This window comes from Microcaecilia unicolor, chromosome 5 (genome assembly GCF_901765095.1).
Source record: "Microcaecilia unicolor chromosome 5, aMicUni1.1, whole genome shotgun sequence".
In the NCBI taxonomy this organism is placed as follows: Eukaryota; Metazoa; Chordata; class Amphibia; order Gymnophiona; family Siphonopidae; genus Microcaecilia; species Microcaecilia unicolor.
In genome coordinates this window covers 164310661-164337745 of record NC_044035.1, presented here as the reverse complement: position 1 = coordinate 164337745, position 27085 = coordinate 164310661, and the positions used below count along the sequence as shown (strand labels likewise).

General features: G+C 42.3%; 1 protein-coding gene across 1 annotated transcript; it reads left to right on the top strand.

Moving 5' to 3' along the window:
* Nucleotides 1-2694: 2694 nt before the first annotated feature.
* On the top strand, nucleotides 2695-21923 carry NDUFB8 (NADH:ubiquinone oxidoreductase subunit B8). Its single transcript, XM_030204914.1, has 5 exons — nucleotides 2695-2827; nucleotides 8202-8328; nucleotides 17152-17251; nucleotides 18405-18560; nucleotides 21715-21923. The coding sequence occupies exons 1-5, from the start codon at nucleotides 2734-2736 to the stop codon at nucleotides 21805-21807; spliced, it is 570 nt and encodes a 189-aa protein (XP_030060774.1). The 5' UTR covers nucleotides 2695-2733; the 3' UTR covers nucleotides 21808-21923.
* The last annotated feature ends 5162 nt before the right edge of the window (nucleotides 21924-27085 follow it).

The following is a 27085-nucleotide window of genomic DNA, read 5'->3' as shown; positions in this document are numbered from 1 at the left end:
TGATTAAAGTCTGATGTGCAAATAAAATCCTTATTCCAAATGATGATTTGTGGGCTTAACTTAATGATGAAAGGCTGTAAGTATAAATGCTTCTGCTGTATCAGGCTATCACTCGCTGCATTATATAACTTGTAACCTAAATCCAGTTTGTCATAAGGCTGGTATCTGTTTCTTGCCAGTGCTGAGAGGCGGACTAATGCGGGTCTCTTAGGTCTAACGTCTCTCTCAGTGGCAACTCCTCTTAGAACTTCACAACCCCCTGATTGCCCCAGTTCTAGGGCTATTCAGAGATGGAGTCAGATTAAGGTCATTTAAGCCTTCTTGGGGGGGCTCGGGACCCCTTAATTCTGAACAATTCCCCACTTGTCACCCCAGCAGCTGGGGGTGACACAAAACTAGTTTGTCACTATCTATTCCAGAAGGTGCCAAACTATCAAACGAAAGGACGAGTTTTGCTCTTATGGATTGCTAGCAGATATTATGCAAGACAGGAAACTTCATTCTTAGGTGGTATATTTTTGGGCATATGGAATTCCCTTTATATTACCCAACCCCTTGGGCTTAATCCTGATGTCATCTCTCTTGAGACTTACTCAAACCTGTAGTGAGAGAGGTTTTATGAATGGGACAAATCCATGAGTTCATCTACAAAATCCCATGAAGTATAGGTATGCGGCTAATAGCAATTTCAGGTGGATCATACTAGGGGAAGGTCAGGGGAGAGGAGATTTGCTGGACATAGGTGGATGGAAGGGAGAGTAGAGTTGCTGGACATGGGTGGGTGGCTAGAGGGGAGAGGAGGGTTGCTGGACATGGGTGGATGGAGGGCAGGGGAGAAAAGAGGGTTGCTGGACATAGATGGATGGAGGGCAGGGGAGAGAGGAGGGTTGCTGGACATGGATGAAGGGGAGGGAAGGGAAGACAGGAAGGAGATGCACATGGATGAAGGGGAGAAATTCTGGACATTCATGGAGGGGAGGGAAGACAGAGGAAGGAGATGCACATGGATGGAGGGGAAGGGAGAGAGAAGAAATGCTGGACATGGATGGAGGGGAGGGAAGAGAGAGGAAGGAGATGAGATGAGGGAAAAGGGAGAAAACCTACACATCGATGGAGAAAATAGGCAGAAGCTGGATCCACTAGACAGTCAAGTCTGCAGAGGACCCAGCTTTTACTTATGGATGTAAGGCAAGAAATGAAGAAGAAAGGAGGAAAATAAAGAAATAAATGGAAAGGAAGCCCTGGAAAAGGAGTTAAGAGGACAGATAGCAGCAGAATCAGGTACTGGGCCAGCATGAACAGAAAAACAAAGTCACCAGACAACAAAGGTAGAAAAAATCATTTTATTTTCATTATAGTGTTTGGAATATGTCCACTTTGGGAATCAGGTGCTCAATGTTAAAAGTTTATGTTTTTTTTTTTACTTATTTATGGCATTTTATCCCACATTAAACATGAATTAGATTGGAACCTGGGAGCATGGTGGGAGAAGAGAAAAAGGAGATGCTGTGGGGGGGGGGCCAACTGATAGTCTGCAGGGGGGCACCAGAGACCCTAGGACCGGACCTGTATCTGCCCTGGTGGTCTAGTGACCTCTTTGGGGCAGGAAAGAGCCCCCTCTTTCCTGCCCGGAGTGCTGCTTGTCCTTGCCCTGCATCCTTCTCAGTCTCGGCTCGGGATTCAAAATGTCTGCCGAGAGTTGAAGCAGCCTCGCGAGACTCCAATTCTCGGCGGCCATTTTGAATCCCGAGCCGAGACCGAGAAGGATGCAGGGCAAGGCAGCGCTCCGGGCAGGAAAGAGGGGGTTCTTTCCTGCCCGGAAGAGGTCACTAGACCACCAGGGCAGTAGACAGTAAGTAAGGGGAGGGGAATATGTGACAGAGGGTGGGGTGAGGATGTGAAAGGGGCAGGGTGTGGGCGGGGCAGGGGCATGGTGAGGATGGAAAAAGGGCGGGACAGGGATGGGACATGTGTTTTGCAGGGTTGCCAGATGGGCGGTTTTCCCGCCCAATTGGGCGGTTTTCCGCAACCCGCCACGGGAAACTTTTGCCCGCTGCAGGTTGCGGTTTTTTGGGCTTGTTTTTTTTTTTTGCGCGGGTTTTGGGCGGTTTTTCGGCCGGCGGGGGGTGGGGCTAACTGCAACAGAGGCGGGGTTTGGTGACGTATTGGGCAAGGCGAGGTGACGTATTGGGTGGGGCGATGACGGCGGGGGCGGGGCTGATGATGGCGGGGTGATGACGGAAGGAGTGGGGCTGATGACGGAAGGGGCGGGGGTGATGACATCGGGGGTGGGGTGTGTGCGGTTTTTGGGCGGGTTTTGGGCTGTTTTGGGTGGGAATTTTTTTTTTTATATGGCAACACTGGTGTGATGTGTCTTCTTTTTAAGAGGACAAAATATGGTAACCCTACTGTTGTGCAAATCATATTTACTTTATTTGTATCCTACTCTCCCTACACATGAGCAATTTAAACATTATTATACTTTCATTCCCCCTGCCCCCCCCCCCCCCCCCTTAAGACACTGCCCTCTATCTTTGGAGTAGTTTCAGTGTCTCACGCTTAACTACCCAACATTTCGACATTAATACTCTGGCAAACACGCCGATAGACACAAACAGAAATAGACGTGTCAACCCGGGTCGCACTTTGTACCTCTGATATATTTAGGCCCTTTCGGGCTGCCGTTAGTCTGCAGGACCGCGCTTGCGCGTTGTGGGTCAGGTAAAGACAGTGATGGCGGCGTTCGGAGGCCGCTTGGGCCGGACTGTGACCTGCCGGGTGGTCGGGGTGCGGGTTCGATTACTGAGCCTGAGTGGACTGCGGGCTGGTAAGTGAGAAGGATTGGGAGGAAGATTCCCAGACATACACAACAGATTGCGGCCATGGTAGTGTTAACGTAGCCCGGTGGATCTTTTCGACTCATCGGTCAAGGGCGGGCGCTGGGACAGATTTTCTTCTGTATTGGAAAAATAAAACTGGAAGTGAGATCTGTCTGCCTACTGGATTCACTCCGTTGTAGATCTGATTTCTCTAGGGAAGCACTCTTTTATGTCTGTGCACGCAGCGGATCTAGTCTTCTCTTTGCTATATAGTTTAGGGAGTGCGGATTTCAATGTGGTGACATATCCCAGACCTGAACGGGTGTGGATTTCTAATCAGGGGTCCTGAAAGAGAATTTTTATCAGGCAGCAAATCTTTCTGTAAGACTGGTTAATAAAGTCTTTCTCCTTTTACCTGGCGTGGTTTTTTCTGAGATTAGTAGAACTAAGAACTCAAGAGTCAACATTTAAGCTTTGCCTGTGGAATGTCTCCAGTCTAGTGATGAGAGCAGCGGGCTGCGAATTCAAGGACATTCGCTTTCTTCTTGCTGACTCAGTCGGTCGATCGGTGTGGCTTGTGCTTAAGATAATTATCATGCAGAAAGATGAATCTTCTTCCCAGGCCCATGGCAGACTGAAGCATGTTTCCATCCAGGTCCTGCCTGTACTTTGCACTATCCGTCCTTCCCTCAGTCTTCACAAGCTTTCTTGTCCCTGCACTGCTGCAAAGCAGCTTTATTGATAATGCTGCTTCCACCGTGCTTTACTGTAGGGATGGTGTCAATAAGGCCTTGTGCGGTTTGTTTTACACCAAACATATTGTTTAGCACTGAGGCCCAAATGCACAAAGGTCCCTGTAAAGAATTGCACTGTATTTCCACCACTGTATAGAGCGATTCCGAAAACAAAATTGCATGCAAATGAGCTGCTTGCAGAAGCGGTGAGCAGCTCAATAGGGTTGAAGCCAGTTGGCGAGCTGAGCATGCACAGAACAGCCAATTCCTAAGCGTGGCTGCTCTGCGCATTCTCAGAGCGGCGCTTGTATATGACTTTCATACACGCAAAGAAACTGCATGTATGAAAGCCGGTGTAGCTTTTTTTTTTCCTCTCAAAAACTGCTGTAGAGTATGCTGTGGGGTGTGCTTCCAGGGCTGGAGCAGCGGCTGATGTGCAGACTCGTGTTGGTGCTCCGGCGTCTTCCCTGCTGTTCACAAAACAACCTCCTAAATGCACTACGTTTGCCAGGAAGCATCAGGAGATGGAAAGCGTGAAGTACAAACTTTTAAAAAGGGTAAAACTCACTTGCAGCAATGAAGAACTGTCAGGACCGACAGCTCCAGACCTGTTAAATTTTATTTGGTAAAGGTAGGGGCTTCGGCTGTACATCCTTGGCGTGCACATTTGTATAGTAATTAGCACATTATAATAGCTTTGCATACAATTTTCGTTAGCTGCCACCATGACAGGAAAAGAGCTCACAGAACCCTTTTGTGCATGTCTTGCTGAACTCTGTGCTCACTAAACTGGCTAGAACCAGTGTAAAAATCACGTTGCTGGCTCGTTAGGTTTTGTGCATCTGGCCTTGAGACCCAAAAATTCCACTTTGGTTTCATCAAATCAGAAAACCTCCTCCCATGCGTACACAGTGCCACCTAAGTGTTTCTTTGCAGACACGCATGTCATATAGCACAAGCCATGGCTTCTTTCTGGTTACCACGGTTCCCTCTGAGCTGAGTGGGAGTCCTCCACTTACAGTCCTGCCAGTGGGGGGTGCTGTTTCACTTGTACATTTTCAATAATGAGGCATAGGCAAACTTTGCAGGACTGTGTAGTTCTAGCCATTGAAGAACACAATATTGAAACAACCATCCCCCACTGGCAGCAATGCAGTTGGAGAACTCCTGCTCAGCTTTGCGGGAACAGTGCTGGTCACCCTCCCATACAAGCCATATTTTTAAGAGTAATTTTGAAATGTTCAAATATTCACCATGAGACAGGGTCTTAGTGGTGCCTCATTCACCTTTCAGCAAGATAATTATTTTAAGCACAAAGCAAGAGAAGTTGGTGTAATATTTGCATTCCTGACTTTTCATAAACTCTGGCTGGTTGCAGAAGGGTGTGGTTATTGTGGGAGTGGGTCCCACGGTGGTCATCTTACCCTTTAAGGATGGCTTTGTGTATGAGTATCGGCACCTTTTTTGTTAGACGTAAGCCCTTGGTAATATCAATTAAAACAGTGACAATTTAAATGTGCATGGAATAGACAAGGCAGGTGAATAGGGAAGGATAAGTTAGCAGAAACAAAAATTAAAGGAGTGGTTCTAGTGCTCTGTTATGGAACTGTAGATATTCAAAAAGGGGAGAATACGAGTCAGTGGGCAGGGAGTGGTAGAATGTTGGCATCAGGCTGTTAATTTGGACATAGCTGCCATGTTTACAAAGCTAACACCCACGATGTAGCTACATTAGACTTCCAAGTAGAATGGGATAACAGGTATGAAGCAGTTATGGTTTCAAAGAAGGCTGGGATAAGTCACATAGAGCAGCCATGGTTGCATTCCTCACAGCAAGCATGATTTAGACAGATAGAGAGATAGTGAAAACTCCAGAATAAAATGATGAAAGGGAGAATCTGTAAGCTTGTTTCCTCAAAAGAGTAGAAAACCAGAGAGGAGGATGGTGGGGCAGAGTGGATCGACAAGCTGGTCTTTAGTTGATGACAGTTATTGTGAGGCTGATGTGTAACCTCTGGGATTTCACACAAAATGGATTGCAGCCATTTTGTGTGAAAAATTGCCACCTGTGCAAGAGAAGTGGGTAGGAAAATGTCATATGAAATTGAGCTATGGGGACTGGCCAGAAAAGATGGTCGGTCTATCTTTTCCTGGGGAGGGCAAGTTATTTATTTATTTATTGCTATCAATAGAAATCAAACAAAATAAAACATGGAAAAGAAAATAAGATGATTCCTTTTTTATTGGACATAACGTAATACATATAAAATAATGAGTGGAGGTATATAAAATAATGAGTGGAGTGGAACAGGTGGATGTGAAGCGTCTGTTCACGCTTTCCAAAAATACTAGGACTAGGGGGCATGCGATGAAACTACAGTGTAGTAAATTTAAAACAAATCGGAGAAAAGTTTTCTTCACCCAACGTATAATTAAACTCTGGAATTTGTTGCCGGAGAAAGTGGTGAAGGCGGTTAGCTTAGCAGAGTTTAAAAAGGGGTTGGACGGTTTCCTAAAGGACAAGTCCATAAACCGCTACTAAATGGACTTGGGAAAAATCCACAATTCCAGGAATAACATGTATAGAATGTTTGTACGTTTTGGAAGCTTGCCAGGTGCCCTTGGCCTGGATTGGCCGCTGTCGTGGACAGGATGCTGGGCTCGATGGACCCTTGGTCTTTTCCCAGTATGGCATTACTTATGTACATTTCTTGATTAGCTTTCGAAGGTTGCCCTTCTTCGTCAGAGTAAGAGTGGACTAACACGGCTATCACACCTCTTTATTTATTGCAAAATCCAGATTGCAGAGATGTTTTATTTATAATGACATTTTTATCCCACATTATCCCAAACAGAGTTCAGGTTCAGTGTGGCTTACAACGCAGATAATTTAGTGTATATATATATATATATATATATATATAAATCTTCTGATAAAGGAAAAATGTCAACTAAATCTATATATGGTTGTATGAAACTTTACAAAAAAAAGTTTATGAACTTACAAGATTGTACTGTGTTACAACCATCAAATTATAAGCAGTTATAAAGGATAAAGTTTGAAACAACATTTTGCATAAAAGTGGTTATTCTTGTTTTCCATTATCTTGTTGCAGGAACTTTTTGAAAATAAGTTTTTAATAATTTCAGAAAAGCATCTGTAATCAAGTACAGATCTAACAGTTATGGGAAGAAGGTTCCACCAATTAGTAAATTGATAGGAGAAGTCAGCAGAGAGGACCTTTTTTTTTTTTTTTTTTTTGTATACAATCTTTTTACAATTACGATGAAGAATTAGGGATGGAATTATGTGTAGGGAGTTTGTGTATGTTGGCTTTCAAAATAGTCATAATGAGTTGCTTTGTGTGTTTTTTTTGCTTTATGAATTGAAATACACTTTTGCACAAAGTTTGCTGCTGAGAAGGATCAATTTTTGTGAATTTCTTTGCAAATGGATGTCGCATGTTAACCCCCCCCCCCCCCCCCCCCAAAAAAAAAAAAAAAAATCATAATGCCACCATTTTTGCACATTTTGGGGTGCTTTTGCACAAAGCCCTGCTCTGAAAACATTTTGTACTTAATTCATCAGCCTTTTGTTTGTTACTGTGTATGAGTGTTTTTGGTCTCTGCTTCATTCCCCTTCCAGTGAACTGTAAACAGACTGCTAGTAATAAGTACACCCTACTTAATTAAAGAATTCCCTTTAAAATATTTTTGAATAGCTGAGACTATCCTTATGAGGTTCTTTTAAAGTGAAGGAGAGCCCTGTAGAAGAGAATATTTAAAAGTTTTAGAAGTAGTGAATATATTATGTTCAACATCTACTTTACAGTTTTCAGTTTGTATTGTATATAAAACATTCTAGTTTATAACAGATGAGGAATCTGAATAATGTAATATAAGCTTAGGCATTTGGCCCTCTAAGCAGTCTTCATTTCAGTGGAATTTTTATTATTTTGTTTAATTTCTTACATACATTTTGCAAGCCCGAAAGTTATCAAAGCAATGTGCGTTCAAGTACAGGAGGTATTTTTCTGACCCTGGAAAGCTCAGTCTGAGTTTTTGCCTGAGGCAATGTAGAGTTAAATAACTTGCCCAATATCACAAGTTACTGCCATGGGATTTGAACGTGATTCCTCTGGTTCTCAGCCCAGTGCTCTAACCACTAGGCAACTCCTTTTGGAGTAGAAATTTCTCAGCAAGAGTGAGTGGTTTCTGTGTGGAAGCCCTGAGCAGTTGCTTGACATGGCTTTTGTCAGTACATTCTTACATCAGATGTTACGTAGTTGACTTAGGTGGTTCTTGCTGCTTCTTGAAACTGTCTGTGTTCTTGTACATCCCAGGAAATGATTGAAAATACTAATTTTCCTACTATTGAATCAAGCAATAGGCATTTTATCCAGTAGGAGCTTACTTTCTTTTACACAGATTCTGCAGTATTAGAACTTTCCGCATCTTGACTTTGTTTCTGTTTGTATGAGCATATTACAAAAAAAAAAAAGTGAAAATTAAAACTCCATGTCGGCCTATTGTCTTGCTAGACTAGAAAGGTTTCCTTGAAAGCAGAAGTTCAGTCAGTTTGAAAGCAGCTGACGCAGAAGATACACACGTTTCAAATGTTCTGAATATGAGTTATTTTGCTTTCCAGCCTCAAGCAGCTCCAAGGGCATTTTGCCCGGCTCATATCCAAAGACACCAGAGGAAAGGGCAGCCGCAGCCAAAAAATACAACTTGAGACTGGAGGACTATGAACCGTATCCAGATAACGGGATGGGGTAAGATCATGGCGTCTCTTTCTGCTAGTCATATGGTTGGTGGTTTTTCAGTCAGGTCACCAAAAGTAGTGTGACCCTGAACCAATCCTGGAACCTCTCCATGCTAAAGTCTTAGATGTAAGTCCTGGGAGAAATGGACGTTGTAATCATATGAGTATCTAAATCTAATCTAATTTCTCTCACTCTTAGGTATTAACCAAACACCTCTAGGGTTAATTTTTAAATCTTTAAATATTTAAATAAAGGAAGCCTTATAAGCCTAGGGTACCTATATAAATGGACAACCCCTTAACAGGCTTTCATCATAGGCTTCAGTCAACCCCTGAAACCACCTGCACAGCAAAACAACTCCTTATTGGAGAAAAAAGCTCTACAGCCAAAAAACAGAGGAAGCTATACAAAACACCTGAGATCTGGAAGAGATGTATTTGTTTATTAATTTCTCCTGAAGAAGTAGCGAAACAGAAGGATTGTTTTGTCGAGAAATAACAATTGACATGTGGCTCGAGCAGAGTTGACGGGAGCTCTCCCTGGGTCTTGGAGGTCATCACCACCCGGGTGGAGAAGCTAAGTGACTTTCTATATTTTTGCTTTTCACGTGCCTTGATATGTTGATGATTCCTTCCAGTATTTTTTGTAGTAGTGGTTTGTAGGGATATTAGCCTAATACTTCAGGTGTTTTGTATAGCTTCCTCTTTTTTTGCTGCAGAGCTTTTTTCTCCAATAAGTACTACTACTACTACTACTATTTAGCATTTCTATAGCGCTACAAGGCGTACGCAGCGCTGCACAAACATAGAAGAAAGACAGTCCCTGCTCTGCAGTTGGTTTCAGGGGTTGACTGAAGCCTATGATGAAAGCCTGTTAAGGGGTTGTCCATTTATATAGGTACCCTAGGCTTGTGAGGCTTCCTTTAAAAGATTTGAAAATTAACCCTAGAGGTGTTTGGTTAATACCTAAGAGTGAGAGCAATTAGATTAGATTTAGTTTCTGTTTGGGTTTGGGTTTGCTCTTCAGCACTTTTTGAATTTTTGGTAAACCATATGAGTATACCACGGACGCTGACGTAAACAGTATAGACTAGATTCTATAAATGGTACCTAAATATCATCGCTGAAAAAAATAGCACTTGGCACTATTCTTTAAACAGCACTTAAAGTTAGGTGCCATTTATAGAGTAGCACTTAATCTTGAGACCCACGATTAACTATGCGTGAGCATTTACACCAACTGAAACCTGGTGTAAATCCTCTTGCCTAATTTAGGTGTGGATCCCCGTTATTCTATTACCATGCGTGTAACTTGAGGAACTCCTCTAATCCACCCATGACCCTCCCCTGGCTGCGCCCCCTTTTTGGAGCCACATGTAAAAGTTACGTGCGGATCCAGGCACCTAAAGTTGTGCGCCTAAATTTCAATTAAAGTAAATTAGCACTGTTAATTGATAGGGTCCAATTATTGGTTCTAATTGACTTGTCATTCAATTAAATTTCTATCCTAAATTTGCCCACGCAACTCAAAGCGCCATATATAGAATCCACGGGTATTTGTTAATCTTGGAACAAAAGCTAAAATTAAGTTTGGCAGCAACATAAAATGTAAATAACACAATAACTTAAGAATAACATAGTAAATGGTGGCAGATAAAGACCTGTACTGTCCATCCATTTTGCCCAACAAGATAAACTTATTATACATGGTATGCGATACTTTATATGTACACCTGAGTTCAATTTGTCCTTGCCATTTTCAGGGCACAGACTGTAGAAGTCTGCCCAGCACTGGTTTTATTTCCCAATTACCAGTGTTGCTACCCAATCTCCGCTAAGATTCTGTGGATCCATGCCTTCTAAACAGGATTCCTTTGTGATTATCTCACGCAAGTTTGAATTTCATTACCGTTTTCATCTCTACCAACACTCGCAGGAGGGCATGCCATGTATCCACCACCCTCTCTGTGGAAAAATACTTCCTGACATTACTCCTGTGTCCCCTTCAACCTGAATTCATGTCCTGTAGTTCTACCAAGGAAGCTAGAAATCAAGGGAAAAGTCCTGGTGCTCCCAGAGTGAGGCTCTCCTAGTACTCCAGTTCACAGAAGAGACTGCCAGCAGCAGGGACCATAGTCATTAAAGGATCTGCTTGGGGACTGAAGTGAAGCCCATCCCTTGATAGTGGATAATCACTGGACACAGAGAGACAAATGTAGCCGGGGTGGGAGATCTCCTTGATAGCCTTAGAAAATACACTGATACAGTAGAGGCTTTCCAGAAAGAAAGTGACAGACAAAATTATGAAATGAAACACTGGCAACAGGTCTCTTGGTTTGTTTTACTGATTAGCAATTTTTTTTTTTTTAATTCAAGTCTTTATTAACTTTTCTGTTCTTCAGCTTACAATTACCATGCAACAGTTTTCCCATAAAATGCGAAATACTCAAAACATTTCCATCTTTCCGTATAGATAAAAGGCCTATAAGAAAGCATCCCTACCCTTTCACCACCCCCTACTCCCACCAATTAATAATGACAATGCCTAGTATTCTTCAGCACCCCTTCTCTCCAACTCCCTTTCCTCATTTTTACCTTCAGCCCACTTCATGCACCCCATGCCCTACCATCCTCCTCATCTCTCTCCTTGCAGCAAGAGTGCTTTGTCATTTCCTGTAGTCCTTTTCCACATCCTCTCCAACCTCTCAACTGCCCCTTGTATAGAAAGTACCTGCATTTTCCACTAAGGATAGAGAAAGTACCTGTATATAATATGTAAACAGCTTTGGTTGTACCACGGAAAGGCTGTTTATCAAATCCCTGCACGACAATGAAGGAGGAAGGGTGCTTGAGCAGTTAGAAAGAAACATGCATTAGGGACTTTTTCTTCTGTTAAGGGTGTCAAACCACTGGATTTTGTTTTGGTTCAGTCCTCTACAGCTTCTGCCCCACTGAAATGGTTCCAATTCAGTTTTGGTTCAGGCCAATAAAAGTTCAGCAAATGGTTCAGCAATCATGAGCCAAATTATTTGGCTCTAGTTCACATGAGAAATTGTAAATATAGGCATATTACAATCTTTGAGAGGTCTCAAGCTGTTAAAACTTGGGGCCCTGTTTACTAAGCAGTGTTATAAGTACGTTAACATTTTTAACGCGTGTTAACCATGTACATGCATACAATATCCCCATAGGCGCCTACATGATTAGCGCACGTTCTAAGTGTAAGCACTCTAAAAACACTAATGCACCTTAGTAAACAGGGTCCTTAGTGTCAGATGTAAGTACTGTGAAGCATGCATGGAACAAAAGTACACCCCAAGTACTTTATTTGACATGCTTTTTTTTAATTATTTTTATTTTTACTGTCATCCCAAAATATTCCAGATATTAGCTTTTATGGTCTCATTCTAGATCTGGAGTCAGTGAGTGTATTACATCTGTTTTTGAGTTCTTTCATTGAACTCTTTTATTCTGAGCAGGTAATCTGACATATTTTTCATAGCTCTGTTCTGGTTCAGCAGAGATGATTGCACAGTAGATACAGATTCAGCCAAAATTAGAGATTCCGTTTGATATTTGGTTCTGGTTTGATTGACTATTTCCATTTTATTTAGACTATATAAAGAATCTGTCATAGCAAAACAAAATTCAGCTATACAGTTAGCTTCTCAAAGTGTTAGTCCTCTGGCTTCAGGGAAGTCCCATAAGTTAGGACGTTGGTTTTCGTTATTTCCTACTGTCTAAGGACCAGTGACTGCACCCACATTGTATAGCTAATGGTTTCTCCGTGGTGGAGGATAATGCAGACACACTTGGTAGCGTTTTCTCCAGGCTGCTGGCTCAGACTTGCTCTCCCAAGTTTTATTGCTAAAGTTCAGCATCCAATCAGGTGCTGAGTAGTTCTTCTCGCTCAGAATGGCATCAGTACAATGTTCAGTTCTTGTTTTTTTTCTGCTTACCGCAACTGATGTTGCTCTCCTTCAGGAAGGAAAGCTGACAGAACTTTTTTTTCACTTTACTATGTCTCAACCAGCCAGTGCCAACCCAAAGGGCCAATTGTTGGTACCGGTGGAAATAGCAATGGGAGATGTGGGCTCTTCTGGAATACCTCAGGTTACCGGCACCACCGACTCAATACCTCAGGGGGCCTCTACACACACAACTTTAGATGCTAAGGATCAGTGTTTCAAAACCCCATAAAGGGAAATTGCCTCTGCCAAAACAACCAATGCAGCAGCACGGACAATCTCTTTCATCTCCATCAGTTGTGCCATCGGCGCACACTGTACATATATCTCCGTCTACTGCTCAAACAATGAAGAGGGCCAGAGAATCCACACCTTCGTCCTCTACTGTGCAAAAAACACACCGCAGTGCAATCTCCAGCAAAAAAGTTGAAAAAAAACGAGTAAGTCCAAGCTACTCCTTTTTCAGCTGTTACACTAACACAGCAACAGTTACCAGACGCCATTCCTGTCTCTCCATCTGTCCTGCCACAGCAGCTCCAACCTGTAAAGGACGCTGGTTCTCTACTGTTGGAACTTTTACAAAAAGTACTTCAGCAACCAACCCCGCTGGTGCCGTCACCTGTGCTGTGTCACCCTACTCCATTCCAAATGCCTCCTAAATCCTTGCCTGCGCCTTCGCTGCCACCATGAAGTCCATCTGCATATTCACACCAATGGCCTCTGTCCTCATCAGAGCACATTCAGGACATCTCTTCAGAAGAAGCACCCTCGCAAGACCTCTTTCATGATGAGGCTCTTCCATGTACTTCCACTCTGCACCCTACACCACTTGCTATGCCTAAATCAGACTTCCTTTGGAGGATGTTAATTACTCCAAATTTATTCAAAAACTTTTGAAGGCGTTGACTCTGGTCACTGAAACAGTGATAACGAATAGGAAAGACTTCCAAAGTATTTTAACAGCTGTAGACTTCTATTCGGGACCAGTTATCACACTTCCTCCAATGACTTCACCTCTTCATGTCCACAGTCCTCATCAACATCACACCATACTCTTTGAGGAAATCCAATTTCTGCTTTCATCACACGCCTTAGAGATGACACCACCTCACATTGCCACTAGGGAATTTATTCTGGGTATTTCCTGATTCCAAAACAATTAGGAGGTCTCGGACCCATTCTCGACCTGCAAGACCTAAACTTCTGTGTCCCAAAAGAGAAATTCAGGATGCATTCTCTTGAGACAGTTCTCCCTCTCATATTTCAACATTCGTGGCTGTCAACTTTGGACTTAAAAGATGCCTACACCCACATTCCAATACATCCAGCACATTGGAAATACTTGTGCTTCACATTCCAAAATCACATTTATCAGTACAGGGCCCTTTGGTCTGTGCTAAGCTACCAAAGTTTTCTACCAAAACTCTAGCAGTAGTGGTGGCCTATCTCGGAAGAAACAAATCTTTGCCTTTCCCTACTTAGATGACTGGCTAGTTGTTGGGCAGTCCAAATCAAACCTTCTGCAAGCTCTTCACTCAACCATGACCACACTCCACTCTCTGGGTTTCATCATCGACACGCAAAAATCCAATTTCAAATCAACCTGATCACTTCAATTTATAGGTGCACTTCAAGACACAATCCAAGCTCATGTCTGTCTAGACTCCTCAGGACCACTTGCACAATATCCACAGCCTTGCAAGTCAGTGCATACAGACAGACAGTTGCACTGCCAGATTCCTGCTCAAACACTTAGGTCATATGTTTGCTGCAACAGTCATTCTTCCCATGGTGAGATTTTGAATGTGGCCCCTCCAGTGGGGTTTCAAAACTCAGTGGAATCAATACACGGCAGTCTCCAGTGCAAAATATCTGTCACTCAAATGAAACAAGGCCTTGCTTGGTGGCTATTCATATCAAATCTCTTTTCACCTTTCATTCCACCCGCCACAGAACTTATTCTCGCAACCGATGCTTTGTCTCAGGCCTGGGAAGCCCATCTACAAAACTTTCAAACCCAGGGCTGGTGGTCCTCATCAGAAGCTTATGCTCACATCAACCTTCTGGAACTCCAAGCAGTCTACTATGCAGTTCTGGCTTTTTCCCATTTAATCAGAAGGAAAGTTCTTCTCCTCCAAATAGACAATCAAGTCACAATGTTTTACTTGAACAAACAGGGTAGAATGGGCTCCTTAACCTTATGCAAGGAGGCTTATAGAATTTGGACTCAGCTTCTTGCCCTGTAGGCCTCTCTACAAGCCACCTATCTTCCAGGTCTCACCAACCGCGTAGCAGACAAACTGAGCAGAGTCCTCTCCCCTCACACTGCTTAACTACTCTTCCACCGGTGGGAAACTCCGTTAATCCATCTCTTTGCCACGGAACACAGCACCAAATGCAAGACCTTTTGCTCCCTACTTCCATCTCAGCACAGTCTTCAGAAGAATGCTTTCACTTTGTCATGGAAAGGATGCCCTTTATTATGCCTATTCTCCAGTTCTCCTTCTTTCCAAAGTCATATGGAAAATCATTCAAGACGCAGCAGATGTCATCCTCATAGTGCCCAGATGGCCATGACAGCCATGGTACTCTTGGCTGCTCAGACTTTCAGCAGTACCTTCCATATCATTGGGGTCACACCCTCAATTATTCACTCAACAACAAGGACATCTATTGTATCCCAATCTTCACAAGTTAGCCCTCACTGCGTGGAGAATCAAAGGAGGTCTTCATCCATAGTAACATAGTAGATGACGGCAGAAAAAGACCTGCATGGTCCATCCAGTCTGCCCAACAAGATAAACTCATATGTGTATACCTTACCTTGATTTGTACCTGCCTTTTTCAGGGCACGGACCGTACAAGTCTGCCCAGCAGTATTTCCCGCCTCCCAACCACCAGTCCCGCCCCCCATCACCGGCTCTGGTACAGACCGTATAAGTCTGCCCTCCACTATCCTCGCCTCCCAACCACCGTAGTTCCTTTCACATTACTTGATGACCTTACAGCTGCAACCAAGCGATCTATACAAAAATCATATTTCTACAAATGGAAGAGAATGACTACATGGTGTATGGACAATAATTGCGATCCATCTGCCTGTTCAATAGATTCCTTTTTTCAGTATCTTACACCTAACTCGGGGTTAAAACCCTCTTCTATCAGAGTTCACCTTGTGGCCATCTCATCTCATCACACAGATGCTTCCCAATCATTTCTTCTATTGCATCCTTTAATCAGACTTTTTTTCAAGGGATTAATTTACCTGCATCCTCCCATACAACTCTGCCTCCTTCCTGGAACTGTGGTATCATCATCAATGAAATTTTTAACCTGTAAAACTTTATTTCTCATCGCTATCATCTCAGCTCACCATATAAGCGAGATGTATGCCTTCATTTGTTACCCACCATACACATTTTTTCCTTCAAAGATAATACTCCATACACAACCTAAATTTCTGCCAAAAGTTGTTTTGACCTTCCATCTAAATCAAGACATTGTATTACCTGTTCATTTCCAAAAGCCTAATTCATTACCTGCTGAAGTGATCCTCCACACCTTGGATTGTCAAAGAGCCTTACTTTTTTACCTTGATAAAACAAAGCTTCACCGACAATCATCTCAGCTTTTCCTTTCCTTTCACCACAAGACATCTAGGCGACCAGTTTCCAAATCCACCCTCTCTCTGTGGATAGCAGATTGTATCTCCTTTTGTTACCAACAAGCATCTCTTTCACCGCCCACTAAACTTGGAACACATTCTGTGCGGGCTGTCACAACTTTGATTGCACATCTTGGAGGAACTTCCCTCCTTGATATATGTAAGGATGCTACACGGGCCACACCTCAACCTTTTTTTTTCTCAACATTGTCTCGACAATGCTTCAGAACCTGACGCCAGATTTGGCCAAGCTGTCCTCAATCATATGTTCTGAACATTTTTCTCTTCTACATTTCACTCTTCTACAAGTTGCAATATAACAGACTATTTTGAAGGGCAGCCCTCAGCTGGGGAATCATCAAGTGTGTCTGCATTATACTCTAACACGGAGAAAGCATAATTTTTTTTGTTACATTTGTACCCCGCGCTTTCCCACTCATGGCAGGCTCAATGCAGCTTACGTGGGGCAATGGGGGGTTAAATGACTTGCCCAGAGTCGCAAGGAACTGCCTGTGCCTGAAGTGGGAATCGAACTCAGTTCCCCAGGACCAAAGTCCACCACCCTAACCACTAGGCCACTCCTCCACTTTACTTGTAACGGATGTTCTCTGTGGTCATGAGGAAAATGCAGGCACATCTTCCCCACCCATCTTCCCCTCAAAAAAACTAAGCAGAATGCTACACAAACTGCAGATATGCCATAAGCAACTGTATCTCTTCCAGTGTCTTCTCACACCCTTCATCCATGCACTGTCTAGCTTTTTTGTCTTATCACTATTTGTCTAGCTAGATACCCTCGATATCTCTACCTTTTTACCTTCTCACTCTTTCAAGAACTGAATATAGTACTGATGTCACTTTGTGCGGGAAGGATTACTCAGCAGCCTGGAGAGAACGCTATCAAATGTGTCTGCATTAGCCTCATGACCATGGAGAACATCCATTACAGATAATATGCTATGTCTTTATCAGTGGCTATTAAACACTTAGGTCTTCTTTTACAAAGCCACGCTAGCGATTCCCGTGCGGCAAATGAGAGGAAGCCCATAAGAACTGAATGGATGTCTTCTCATTTACCGAGCAGGAATCGCTGTCACGGCTTTGTAAAAGAAGCCCTAAGCAACTAAACCTCAATCAAGAATTGTTCTATATGCTAAAAATGCAATTAAATCAATTTCATGAATTGTTTTCTTTCAAACAGGTTTGGTGACTATCCTAAGCTACCAGACAAATCCCAGCAGGAAAGAGATCCCTGGTATTCCTGGGACCACCCTGACCTGAGGCGGAACTGGGGAGAACCAGTAAGGATTCATCGATCTTCCCTTCCCCTCATTTGCTATGATGGGGGCATGGAGACCTTGATCCTTTGTTTAGTTTTTCTCTCGTTTTTCTTGAAGTGGTAATGATGTCTGTTTAGATTCTTTGAAATTTTAGCTTGCTTGTGTTTCATAATTATCATTGATTCTTTATATATTATCACAGAGCACTCAGTTTATTCTGCCCTGCAGTGGCAGAAGAAAGTAAGTCCACATGCTCAAAAATAAGGGAAGTGCCTATCTGTGTGAGCTAGAAAGATTGTCCCATCATAGTGTATATTGGACTTCTGCATAGCCCCTTCAGCATCCTGTTTCAGAGGCAGAGAAGCCAAGGAAAACATGTTTCTCCCCCATTTTCCCCACAAATCAGCTAGAATGGACATACTTCCTTTTGCCACGGAAGGGCAATATTCTGACCCTTTAGTCCATTTGGACAGATTTAAAGATCAAACACACAGCTTAAGAGTCAGTTTATAGTTTTGGAGTTGCTTGAGGTTTTATGTGCTTTTAGCTTTAAGGAGGGAAAAGCTGCAAACTGTAAGCCTTAAGACTGGGGGGGGGGGGGGGGGCAGAGATGGGGTGGGGGTGCCGCGAACCAAAACATTTTGGGAACCACTGCTGTAAGGAATGTAGGTCTTATTTTACAAAGCCTTGCTAACGATTCTCGGTGTGGCAAATGAGATAAACCCCCTTCAATTCCTCTGGGCTTCCTCTCATTTGCTGCGCAGGAATCGCTAGTTCAGCTTTGTAAAGGAAGCCCGTAGACATGCAGTTGTGGTGCTTGTTTAGAATCATGAAGTTCAGCCAGTGGGTAGCGATCTTTTCTAAGAAGGCAGGGTTAGTATGTGAGACCAATTTTAAAGCCCTGAATTTTAGAATAGGTTAGGCAGAATTGAATTGTGCTACATTGGCCAATGAACTCAGCAATATGGTTTTGCCCTCACTTTTCCTTTCGGCAACATCCATGTGTTTCAGAAGTCAAAATTGTTCTGCTGGGATGTACATATGAGATGGCAACAAGCAGTAGCTTTAAAAGGCTTTGAGATCTTGTTTAGATGAAAGATGCTTTGTAGAGAGACGTTTCTAACAAGTAAGAGTGTAATGAATTCTCTTCTCTGGTACTGCTCATTTCTTTTAGATGCATTATGACTTTGACATGTATCTACGGACCCGTGTGGATACATCTCCCACCGTTGTCCCCTGGAATTCCATGGTCAAGCAGCTGGTTGGTGCTACGGCTTTCATGCTGTTTATGTTCTGGGTTGGTGAGAAATACCCTGTTTACCGGCCTGTGGTGAGTAGCAATTCTAGATACTCGGGGATTGCTCAAGTGCTGAACAGTGAGGGCCCTTCAGAATAGCTCCTTGCTAAAGTGATTCGCTACTAGTCTTATCTTTTGTAACAATTCCTATGTTTTAACTAAAGAATCAAGTGGAAACCAACGTCTTGAATATTAATAAGTTGTTTCTAGCTCTGAGGTTTGCCGTCTCCCATTTATTCATTGCGAACCCTATCCTTTTTTTTTGTAACAATGTAATTTCAATATGACAGTCACAAACAGTTATGATAAAAGAAATACTACTACTTAAACAAAATATAAAACAAAGGAAACTGAAGTCTAAATTTTTACCACAAAATTAGAGATCCAAGATATAAGGAAAATAAAGAAAAAGGAACTATATAATAACTACAGACACAGAATTACTGACACATTTGCCTAGCCGACCTCAGTGGGTTGTGGATCACATACTTGAATCTTCACTTCTTCCTTAGAAAAAATCCAATAGCTGTTTGAGTTCAAAAAATATGACATGACTTATTTTCAAAAATGTAGAACAAAAGAGGAGATACAAGCCTGAAGGGTATGCAACAGCAGTCTTAGGGCCCTGTTTACTAAGCAGCGTTATAGGCGCGTTAACATTTTTAACGTACATTAACCATGTATGTGCGTTAACCATGTATGTGCCTACAATATCCCTATAGGTGCCTACATAGCAGTAAATATGGCCTTTAGCCTGGATGGAGGTTGAAAGACTCACGACGCAGGCATAATTGCTGAAAAACGGCAATGTCGAGTCCCCTCCACACATGGAATTGAAACTTTTTAGTAAAAAAATGTTTATAATCTGTGTTATTGGAGTCTGTGTCTTTGGTGCCTCACTCCTACTTGCTGTTTTATTTTTCAAAAATTGCATCACAAGCACAAGGAAATTGCAATAAAAACTTCAGGCCTTTCGCCGTTTCTGGGTAATTCTGGAAAGGTCAGGACATATTCTAATTTTCGAACACAAAATATTTTCATCCTTCATGGCTGTCAAATTTCAGCCAATCTCCAAGGCAAATGTTGCTAGTATTGTGAGTAATAACCTCCAAAGAGAATTCCAAAAAACTCCTATGTCCCCTTAAGTAAACAGACTGAGATTGTAAGGCTAAATCCTGGGCCCTTACTACAGGTGGTAGTGACTCCACTTAGCTCTTCAAAATTTCTAATGTGTATTTATGTAACATATATCTACAGGAGTTATCAGGGGAGACTTGGGGAAATTCAGCAACCTTAAAGTGTTCTTCCGGATCTGATTTATCTAGTATTCCATTCTCCTGTGGGTATAGAGTTTATTTCACCACAGCAGCATTGCTCTCCTGAAGCTCTTCCACCTTAACTTCTAAGGAATCCAACCTATTTGTATGTTGAACCCAGGACTGTGGAGTCAGAGTCAGTAAAAATGTAGCTGCAGTAATTTTCAAATCTGCATGCACTAACCATGCGCTAAAAAATATTAATTTTTTTGCAAAGGGGTCTGTCTGAGGTAGAGAGTTGGCGTTTCTACGCTAATCGGCATATGTACATTACCGCACATTGATTGATTAGTGCAGGATTAGCTTATGAGCCCTTACCGCCTACAAAATAGGTGACAGTAGGCGCTCATGCGGTAATGTTTTTTAATGGCCGCATTCTAGCGTAACCATTAGCACAGGAAAAAAAAAGATGCAACTAGTCTGCTTGTAAAAAAAATAGTAACAAAACAAAGCAGATAGATGATAAAATGAGACGTGGTTTATTCAACAGTTACCCGACGTGCAAAGAGAAGTGTGGTTTGTGGTTGCAATATATTGACTACTAGGAAAAAAAGGCCCGTTTCAGACACAAATGAAATGGGCGCTTGCAAGGTTTTCGTCGAGTGTGTAAGTTTTATAGAGTGTGTGCGAGAGTGAGTGTGTGACAGAGAGAGAGTGAATGTGTGAGTGTGTGTGTGTGACAGAGTGAGACTGGGTGCGAGTGTGTGTGTAAGAATATGAGTGTGTGGCAGGGCCCCCCTCCCTTCCAGTTCCAGGGTGGCCCCCCCTTCAAGTTCCAGGGTGGCCCCCCTCCTTCCCTCCTCCCTCCAAGTTCCAGGATGGCCCCCCTCCCTCCCTGCCTCTAGAACAAGAGACCACAGTATCAAGCTCCAAGAGATTGACTCAGGAGCAGCATCTGAAAATATTTGGTTTAGGGTTATGGAGGCTTTGGAAGAGCCTTCTAGGGGAGTTGATGGAGGCAAAGCGCCATTCTAGAAAGCATGGGATAAATACAGAGGATTCCTAGTTGCAGAGAAATGAGATCAAAGCTAGAGGTCAGTCTTTGGCATTGCACCAGGAATGAAATTCGGTAAACTAGATGGCCATAAGGATCCTTACCTCTTGTCAAATTCTATGGTTCAGTAAAAAGTGTATTAAAAATATGGTGTCGTACGGAGTGTGGAGTAGCAGCCTAGTGGTTAGTATATCAAGTTGAGAACCAGGGAAACTAGTTCACTAATCTACTAAATCTTTTGGTGATTTTAGGCAAGTCACTTAACTCTTCATTGCCTCAGGTACAAACTTAGAGAGCCTTTTACTAAAGCTTAGCTTGGGTTATCTGCAGCGGGGCCCATAGGAATAAAATGGGCCCTGCTGCAGATAACTCGAGCTAAGCTTTAGTAAAAGACCCCTTTAGATTGTAAGTCTTCTTGAGTCAGGGAAATACCTACAGTACCTGAATGTAAAATTCCTTTAGCAACTACTTAGAGTGAGCTAAATCTAAATCCCCTGTGGACTCTGGTTGCCCAAAGCATTAGCTGGAATGGCTACTTTTGTGTTCAGTAGTATAACATCACCATGTGTGATAGGAAACAACAAGACAATTGCTTGTTCTCAGTACAAAAGCCTTACACTACACTGAGCTGTGCGTTGCCTGGCCAGTTCCCATTAGTGTTTGGCTTTGTTTTGTGTCGGACTTCAGAGGGTGCTTTAATGATTATATAAAGCACTTTCTGCTTGGTGCTAATAAATAATTTTTAAAACAGACAAGACAAAATCTGCTATTAGAAGACTTTGCTTCTGTCTATTCTTCCAGTACAGTCTCGTCAGTAAAGCAATTTCTTTTCTCTTCTTCCCCCCCCCCCCCCCCCCCCCCCGATATCTTTGTGCAGATGCCGAAGCAGTATCCCTTCAATAACCTGTATGAAGAGAGAGGCGGTGATCCCAGTAAAGCACCTGAAGAAGTGAAGAACTATGAGATCTAAAGGGTTCCCTAGAGGCCTTGCTGTGCTCTTCTCCTTCATCTGCACAGCTAGCTTGCTCTTCAACCCCACTTTATTAAAAAGATTGAGTTGTATTTATTAAAACTGTTTTGTATTTTCTTTCTTTGGGTAAATAATGAACTAGTTATTAAAATTAACATATGCAGGCGTATGTATCTGAACTGGCTGGTGATAATCCCAGGGCTTCACTTTTTCCCCTGTTGCCAGAGCTGTTCAGACCTCCTAGGTCTATTGGCGCTGCTTGTTATAATTATAGAAACATAAACTCAACCATACCAAGCCTGCTAAGGTCCACTGAGCCCAGGATCCCGTTTCTGACCGTGGATGGTCTGGGTAACCTTTCTTGTCTTATTATTTGTTGCATTTGTATCCCACATTTTCCCACCAATTTGCAGGCTCAATGTGGCTAACATTGTTCTGTCATGTTATATCTTTCACCCTTTCTCATTTTGTCCTGTCCACATCCCTTTGTTTATCACTTGTTTTATGTTGTAGGAAAAATCCTCTGACTTTTGCCTGTGAGAACAGCTAAAGCTTGATCACTCATCACTGTTCTCCCTTTATTTGATCAGAAGACAGTGTGGCCTTTGCATATTGGCTCTGGGTAGGCTGCTGCAGTCTTAGCCTGGACACATGCCCCTACCAGCATGGCCTCCTATTTCTTTGCTCTGACTTGGGCCATAGTCCCTCCAGCATTGCAGTGTCTGGGAGCAGCAGTAAAAAAAGTTGTGTGTAAAAGAGCCAGGGATTGCTGGTCTTCATAGCATCTCAGCCTTATGGTGCAGGTGGGGGTGGGGGTGGAGAGTGAGTTAATTATAAATATATGTCCTCCAAACATCGCCGGTCTAGTCCATTCTGCCTTCAAATAACTTAAACTATCGTAGTGTAGCTAAACTGCATATAGGGAAGAGATTAAGTTTATTTAATTGTTGATGAAATCTGCTGTCCTGTATCTTACAGGCACAGCTTACGCATTGTTTCCTCTGGAGAAGTGTGAGGTGCCGGAGGTAGGTTTCCCACTGCACACTGGTGTAGTATATGAGCAGGTTTACTGGATATATATATTACACTGTGATTTGGCTTTCTTCACTGCAATCCCATCCATTTCTGTGCAGTTACTGATCTCATCTTGGGCCTGTTACTACATAAAAATAGCCATACTTGGTTAGACCAATAGTCATCTAGCCCAGTATCCTGATTCAGCAGTGGCCAGTTTAGGTCACAAGTGTCTGACAGAATCCCAGATAGTATCAATATTCATGCTACTGATCCCAGAGACAAGCTGTGGCTTCCCCATGTCTAGCTCAGTAGCAGACTATGGACTTTTTCTCCAGGAACGTGTCCCAAAACCTTTTTAAACCCAGATACACCAACTGCTGATGCTACACCCTACAGCAAAGAGTTCCAGAGCTTAACTATTCATTGAGTAAAAAAATATTTCCTTCTGTTCATTTAAATGTATTTCCACGTAACTTTGAGTGTCCCCTAGTCTTTGTACTTTTTGAAACAGTAAAAAAAAAATCTGTTTATGTTTACCCCTTCTACACCACTCAGTATTTTGTAGACCTCTATTATATCCCTCCTCGGCTGTCTCTTTTCCAGGCTAAAGAGTTCTAACCTCTTAAGTCTTTCCTCATATGAGAGGCGTTCCACCACCCTTATTCATTTTGGTCATACTTCTTTTGAACCGTTTCTAATTCTGCTATATCTTTTTTTTTTTTAAGATAACGGCAACCAGAATTGCACACAGTACTCAAGGTTTGGTCACACCATGGAGCAATACAGAGGGATTATAATATTCTTTGTCTTATTTTCTATCCCTCTCCTAATAGTTCCTAGCATTTTGTTTGCTTTTTTGTCTGACACCACACACTGGGCAGAAGATTTCAGCATATTGTCCATGATTACATCTAGATCTTGCATCAGATAACTGTGATTTGGATTATTTTTCCCAATGTGCATCACTTTGTCACATTAAATTTCATCTCCCGTATGGATGCCCAGTCTTCCGTCTTTCTGCAATTTTTCACAATCCGCATTCTTTTTAACAACTTTGAATAATTTTGTATCATCTGCAAATTTAATCACCTCACTGACTAACTGATGTGTTGGACATCAGCTCTTGGTTTGCTGGCCCTACTTCCTTATTCCCAGCAATTTTACAATCCAGGAGCTCATCTGGTTCCTTGGATGAGTAATTGCTGTTCACTGCATCATGCTCAATGTAGGTCTCTTCACTTGCATAATTCTTTGCATGGCCAAACAGTTTAGTTTATGCTATTGTTTATTGAATCTTTCTGATTTTCTATATATTTTTTCATGCTTCTATCACCTTTTCATTCTTTGTGAACGAAAGGTAGTGCAAGTTGTATGCATGTGCATTTGAAACTTTGGTGCCCAAACAGCTTGTTCTCATGATTACATAATTTACTAATGCAACTCAGTGACTCAAGGCCCATGGTTCAGTACTAGTACTGACATTTTGTCCCATTTCTGCTCATTTGTTTCCTAATAATTAACTACCACTCCCTTCATATAATGAATTCAGAGCTTCCCAGGATGGTGCAAAGCATTGCTACAGAGCCAATACAGCACCATTACCTTTACATAGGGGATGTTTTTTCACATCTTCAAATGTATTCTGGTGAAGAAACTTTTTCTTAAATGCTTGATTTCTAGAGATCAATTTCTTTACCCTTAACCACACTTTCTAAAAGCTTTAAAAGATAAGTCCAGCTTTTCCTATTGCCTTGTTAACCCTTCCTGGATCATTTTTAGTTATTTTAGATTTTGCTTGCACCTTTTTCAGTAGTAGCTCAAATTGAGTTACATTCAGGTACTCTGGGTGTTTATCTGTCCCAGGAGGGCTCACAATCTAAGTTTGTACTTGAGGCAATGGAGGGTTAAGTGACTTGCCCAAGATCACAAGGAGCAGCAGTGGGATGTGAACTGGCCACCTCTGGATTGCTAGACCAGTGCTCTAACCCCTAGGCCCCTCCTAGTTATGTTTTTGTTCACTGCATGTATCTGAAACTTTTCTCTCTCTTCCTCTCCTCACCACACTTTTAACAAAATTCAGTTCTAATTCTTCTTGGTTCACCATCTTCTTTGGAAACAGCACTATCTTTTTCTCCCTTCAGTCCTCAATTCTGCTCTTAGGGCTTTCTGGTTCTTCATAGGTTTGATTGCAGTCTTATGTGAGGCAAAGTTGTCTCAGATTAGCATAAATTTTCATCGCAAGGTTCTTTTTAAAGGTTATATTTGAATTCTTCTTAACTATTGTTTATCTTTTAGAATACATCCTGGGCATTTGATGCCTTGCAAGGTGAAGTCGACAACACAAAAATCATTAGACTAAAGGTAGTACTTAGTAATCAAAAATGATAGGTCATTCTTTGCCTCTTGCAGACCATCTTGAAGAAATATGTTTTGTGTTTAATTTGAAACGTGTGTAGTGACCTATTCTTCTACATCCCAGGAGTAGTTCAAGGTTGGGCAAACTCGGTCCTTGAGGGCTGCGCCCCAGTTGGGTTTTTAGAATTTTTGCAATGAATAGGCATGAGATCTATTTGCATGCACTGCCTCTATTGTATGCAAATAGATCTCTTGCATATTTATTGGGGAAACCCTGAAAACCCAACAGAGGTTGCCTACCCCTGATTTAGTTTATAAGTTCTTAGGTTTATTGTAGCTGTATAAAATTGTAAAAGTGCCCTATTTTAGGGTTCTCTCTCTCTCTCTCTCTCTCTCTATATATATATATATATATATATATACTGAAAAAAAGTGGGCATATGGGAAGAAGGTAGTCTATGAATAGGTTTATAAGAATTAATGAGGACATACAAGAATGTATCTGGAACTTCTGACATTTGAAGGGGGTGAAGCATAGGCGTGATGTGGTAACTGGAAACTTTCAACAGAGTGCTGAAGACTAAGAGATGAACAGAATCAGATAAGCCAGCACATTGCAGTAAACTAAATGGATGTTAAGTGAGGCTTGCAGTACTGTACAGAAGTGAATTAAGAGCCATGAAAGGCATGGAACCAAACAAGCTTAGAGGTAAATAGATGGCAACATCAGTAATTGAGAAGCAAAGTCAGGGCTGGGCAGACTTCCATGCAGTGTACCCTAATCTTGGCTAGACAGGCCAGTGCCAGGCAAACTTCTACAGTCTGTGCTCTGATCATGGTTGGACAGATTCAGCTTCAGTAGTTGGAGAACAAGGCCAGTACTAGACAGGCTTCTACAGTCTGTGCCTTGACCGTGGCTGGAGAGATTTGGATAGGCTGGAGTAGCCTTCAATGACAGCTTTAGTTGTTGGAGAATAAGGCTAGTGTTAGGCACACCTGTATGTCCATGCCCTGAAAATGCAAGGATAAATCAAGATCCAAGTATACATATGTAGTTCAGATCATACTTTATGCTATGAGTTTATCTTGGTGGGCAGACTGGATGGACTTCACAGGTTTATATCTGCCATCATTTACTATATACATATTTAATTGATCATGACTGATGAACAGAGACTAGTAATGTGACTCAAGAAAAGTGCAGAGGTGCCAAAGGTATCAATCAGACTTCTAGTAGAATCCAAGAAATGGTGAAGTGTGGATTCAATAGATGTAAATCTGAAGGGGACAGAGAGAATGTGAGAATTTACTAGGAAGAGGATTACTTCAAATTTGGATGCGTTTGTGGAGAGTATAAAAGCATCCAGGACCATAGGAAAGGCAAGGAAGATGCATCAGGAAAATAAGATGTGTATTTGTATGTTGCCATCAAAGCAGTGCCATGGGCACCTATATGAAGTAAGAGCAGAACTACCAAGTGACCCATTCCAAGAGGGAGACTTTTTGGCCTGTCCTGAGTTTAAACTTACAGCCCAAAGCAGTGTAGTGTTTTGTTCCGGAAGGGACTAGCTCCTCCCAGACACTCAGAACGAAGATGACTCTTCCTCTCAAATGGAGGGCTCACCCAGAAAATCACTCACACAACCAGTTGCAGTTTTCAGCAGCAGTGTTCTTTATTTTCTCTTTTAAGCAGTCAGCAGGATAAGCAAAGTGCAGGTACTAAATCAAGAAAAAGAGAAAGAAGTAGGAACTAGGGGAAACCCAGCTTCCCAATGTTCCACCTAGACTCCCATGGATTTCAGGGTGAGTTCCCTTTTTATTAGTGCATCAGACCCTCTCAGAGCATCTGTCTCACCTCGGTCCCATTCCTCCTTGCATATGCTACTTTGTGTCACGTACACAATGT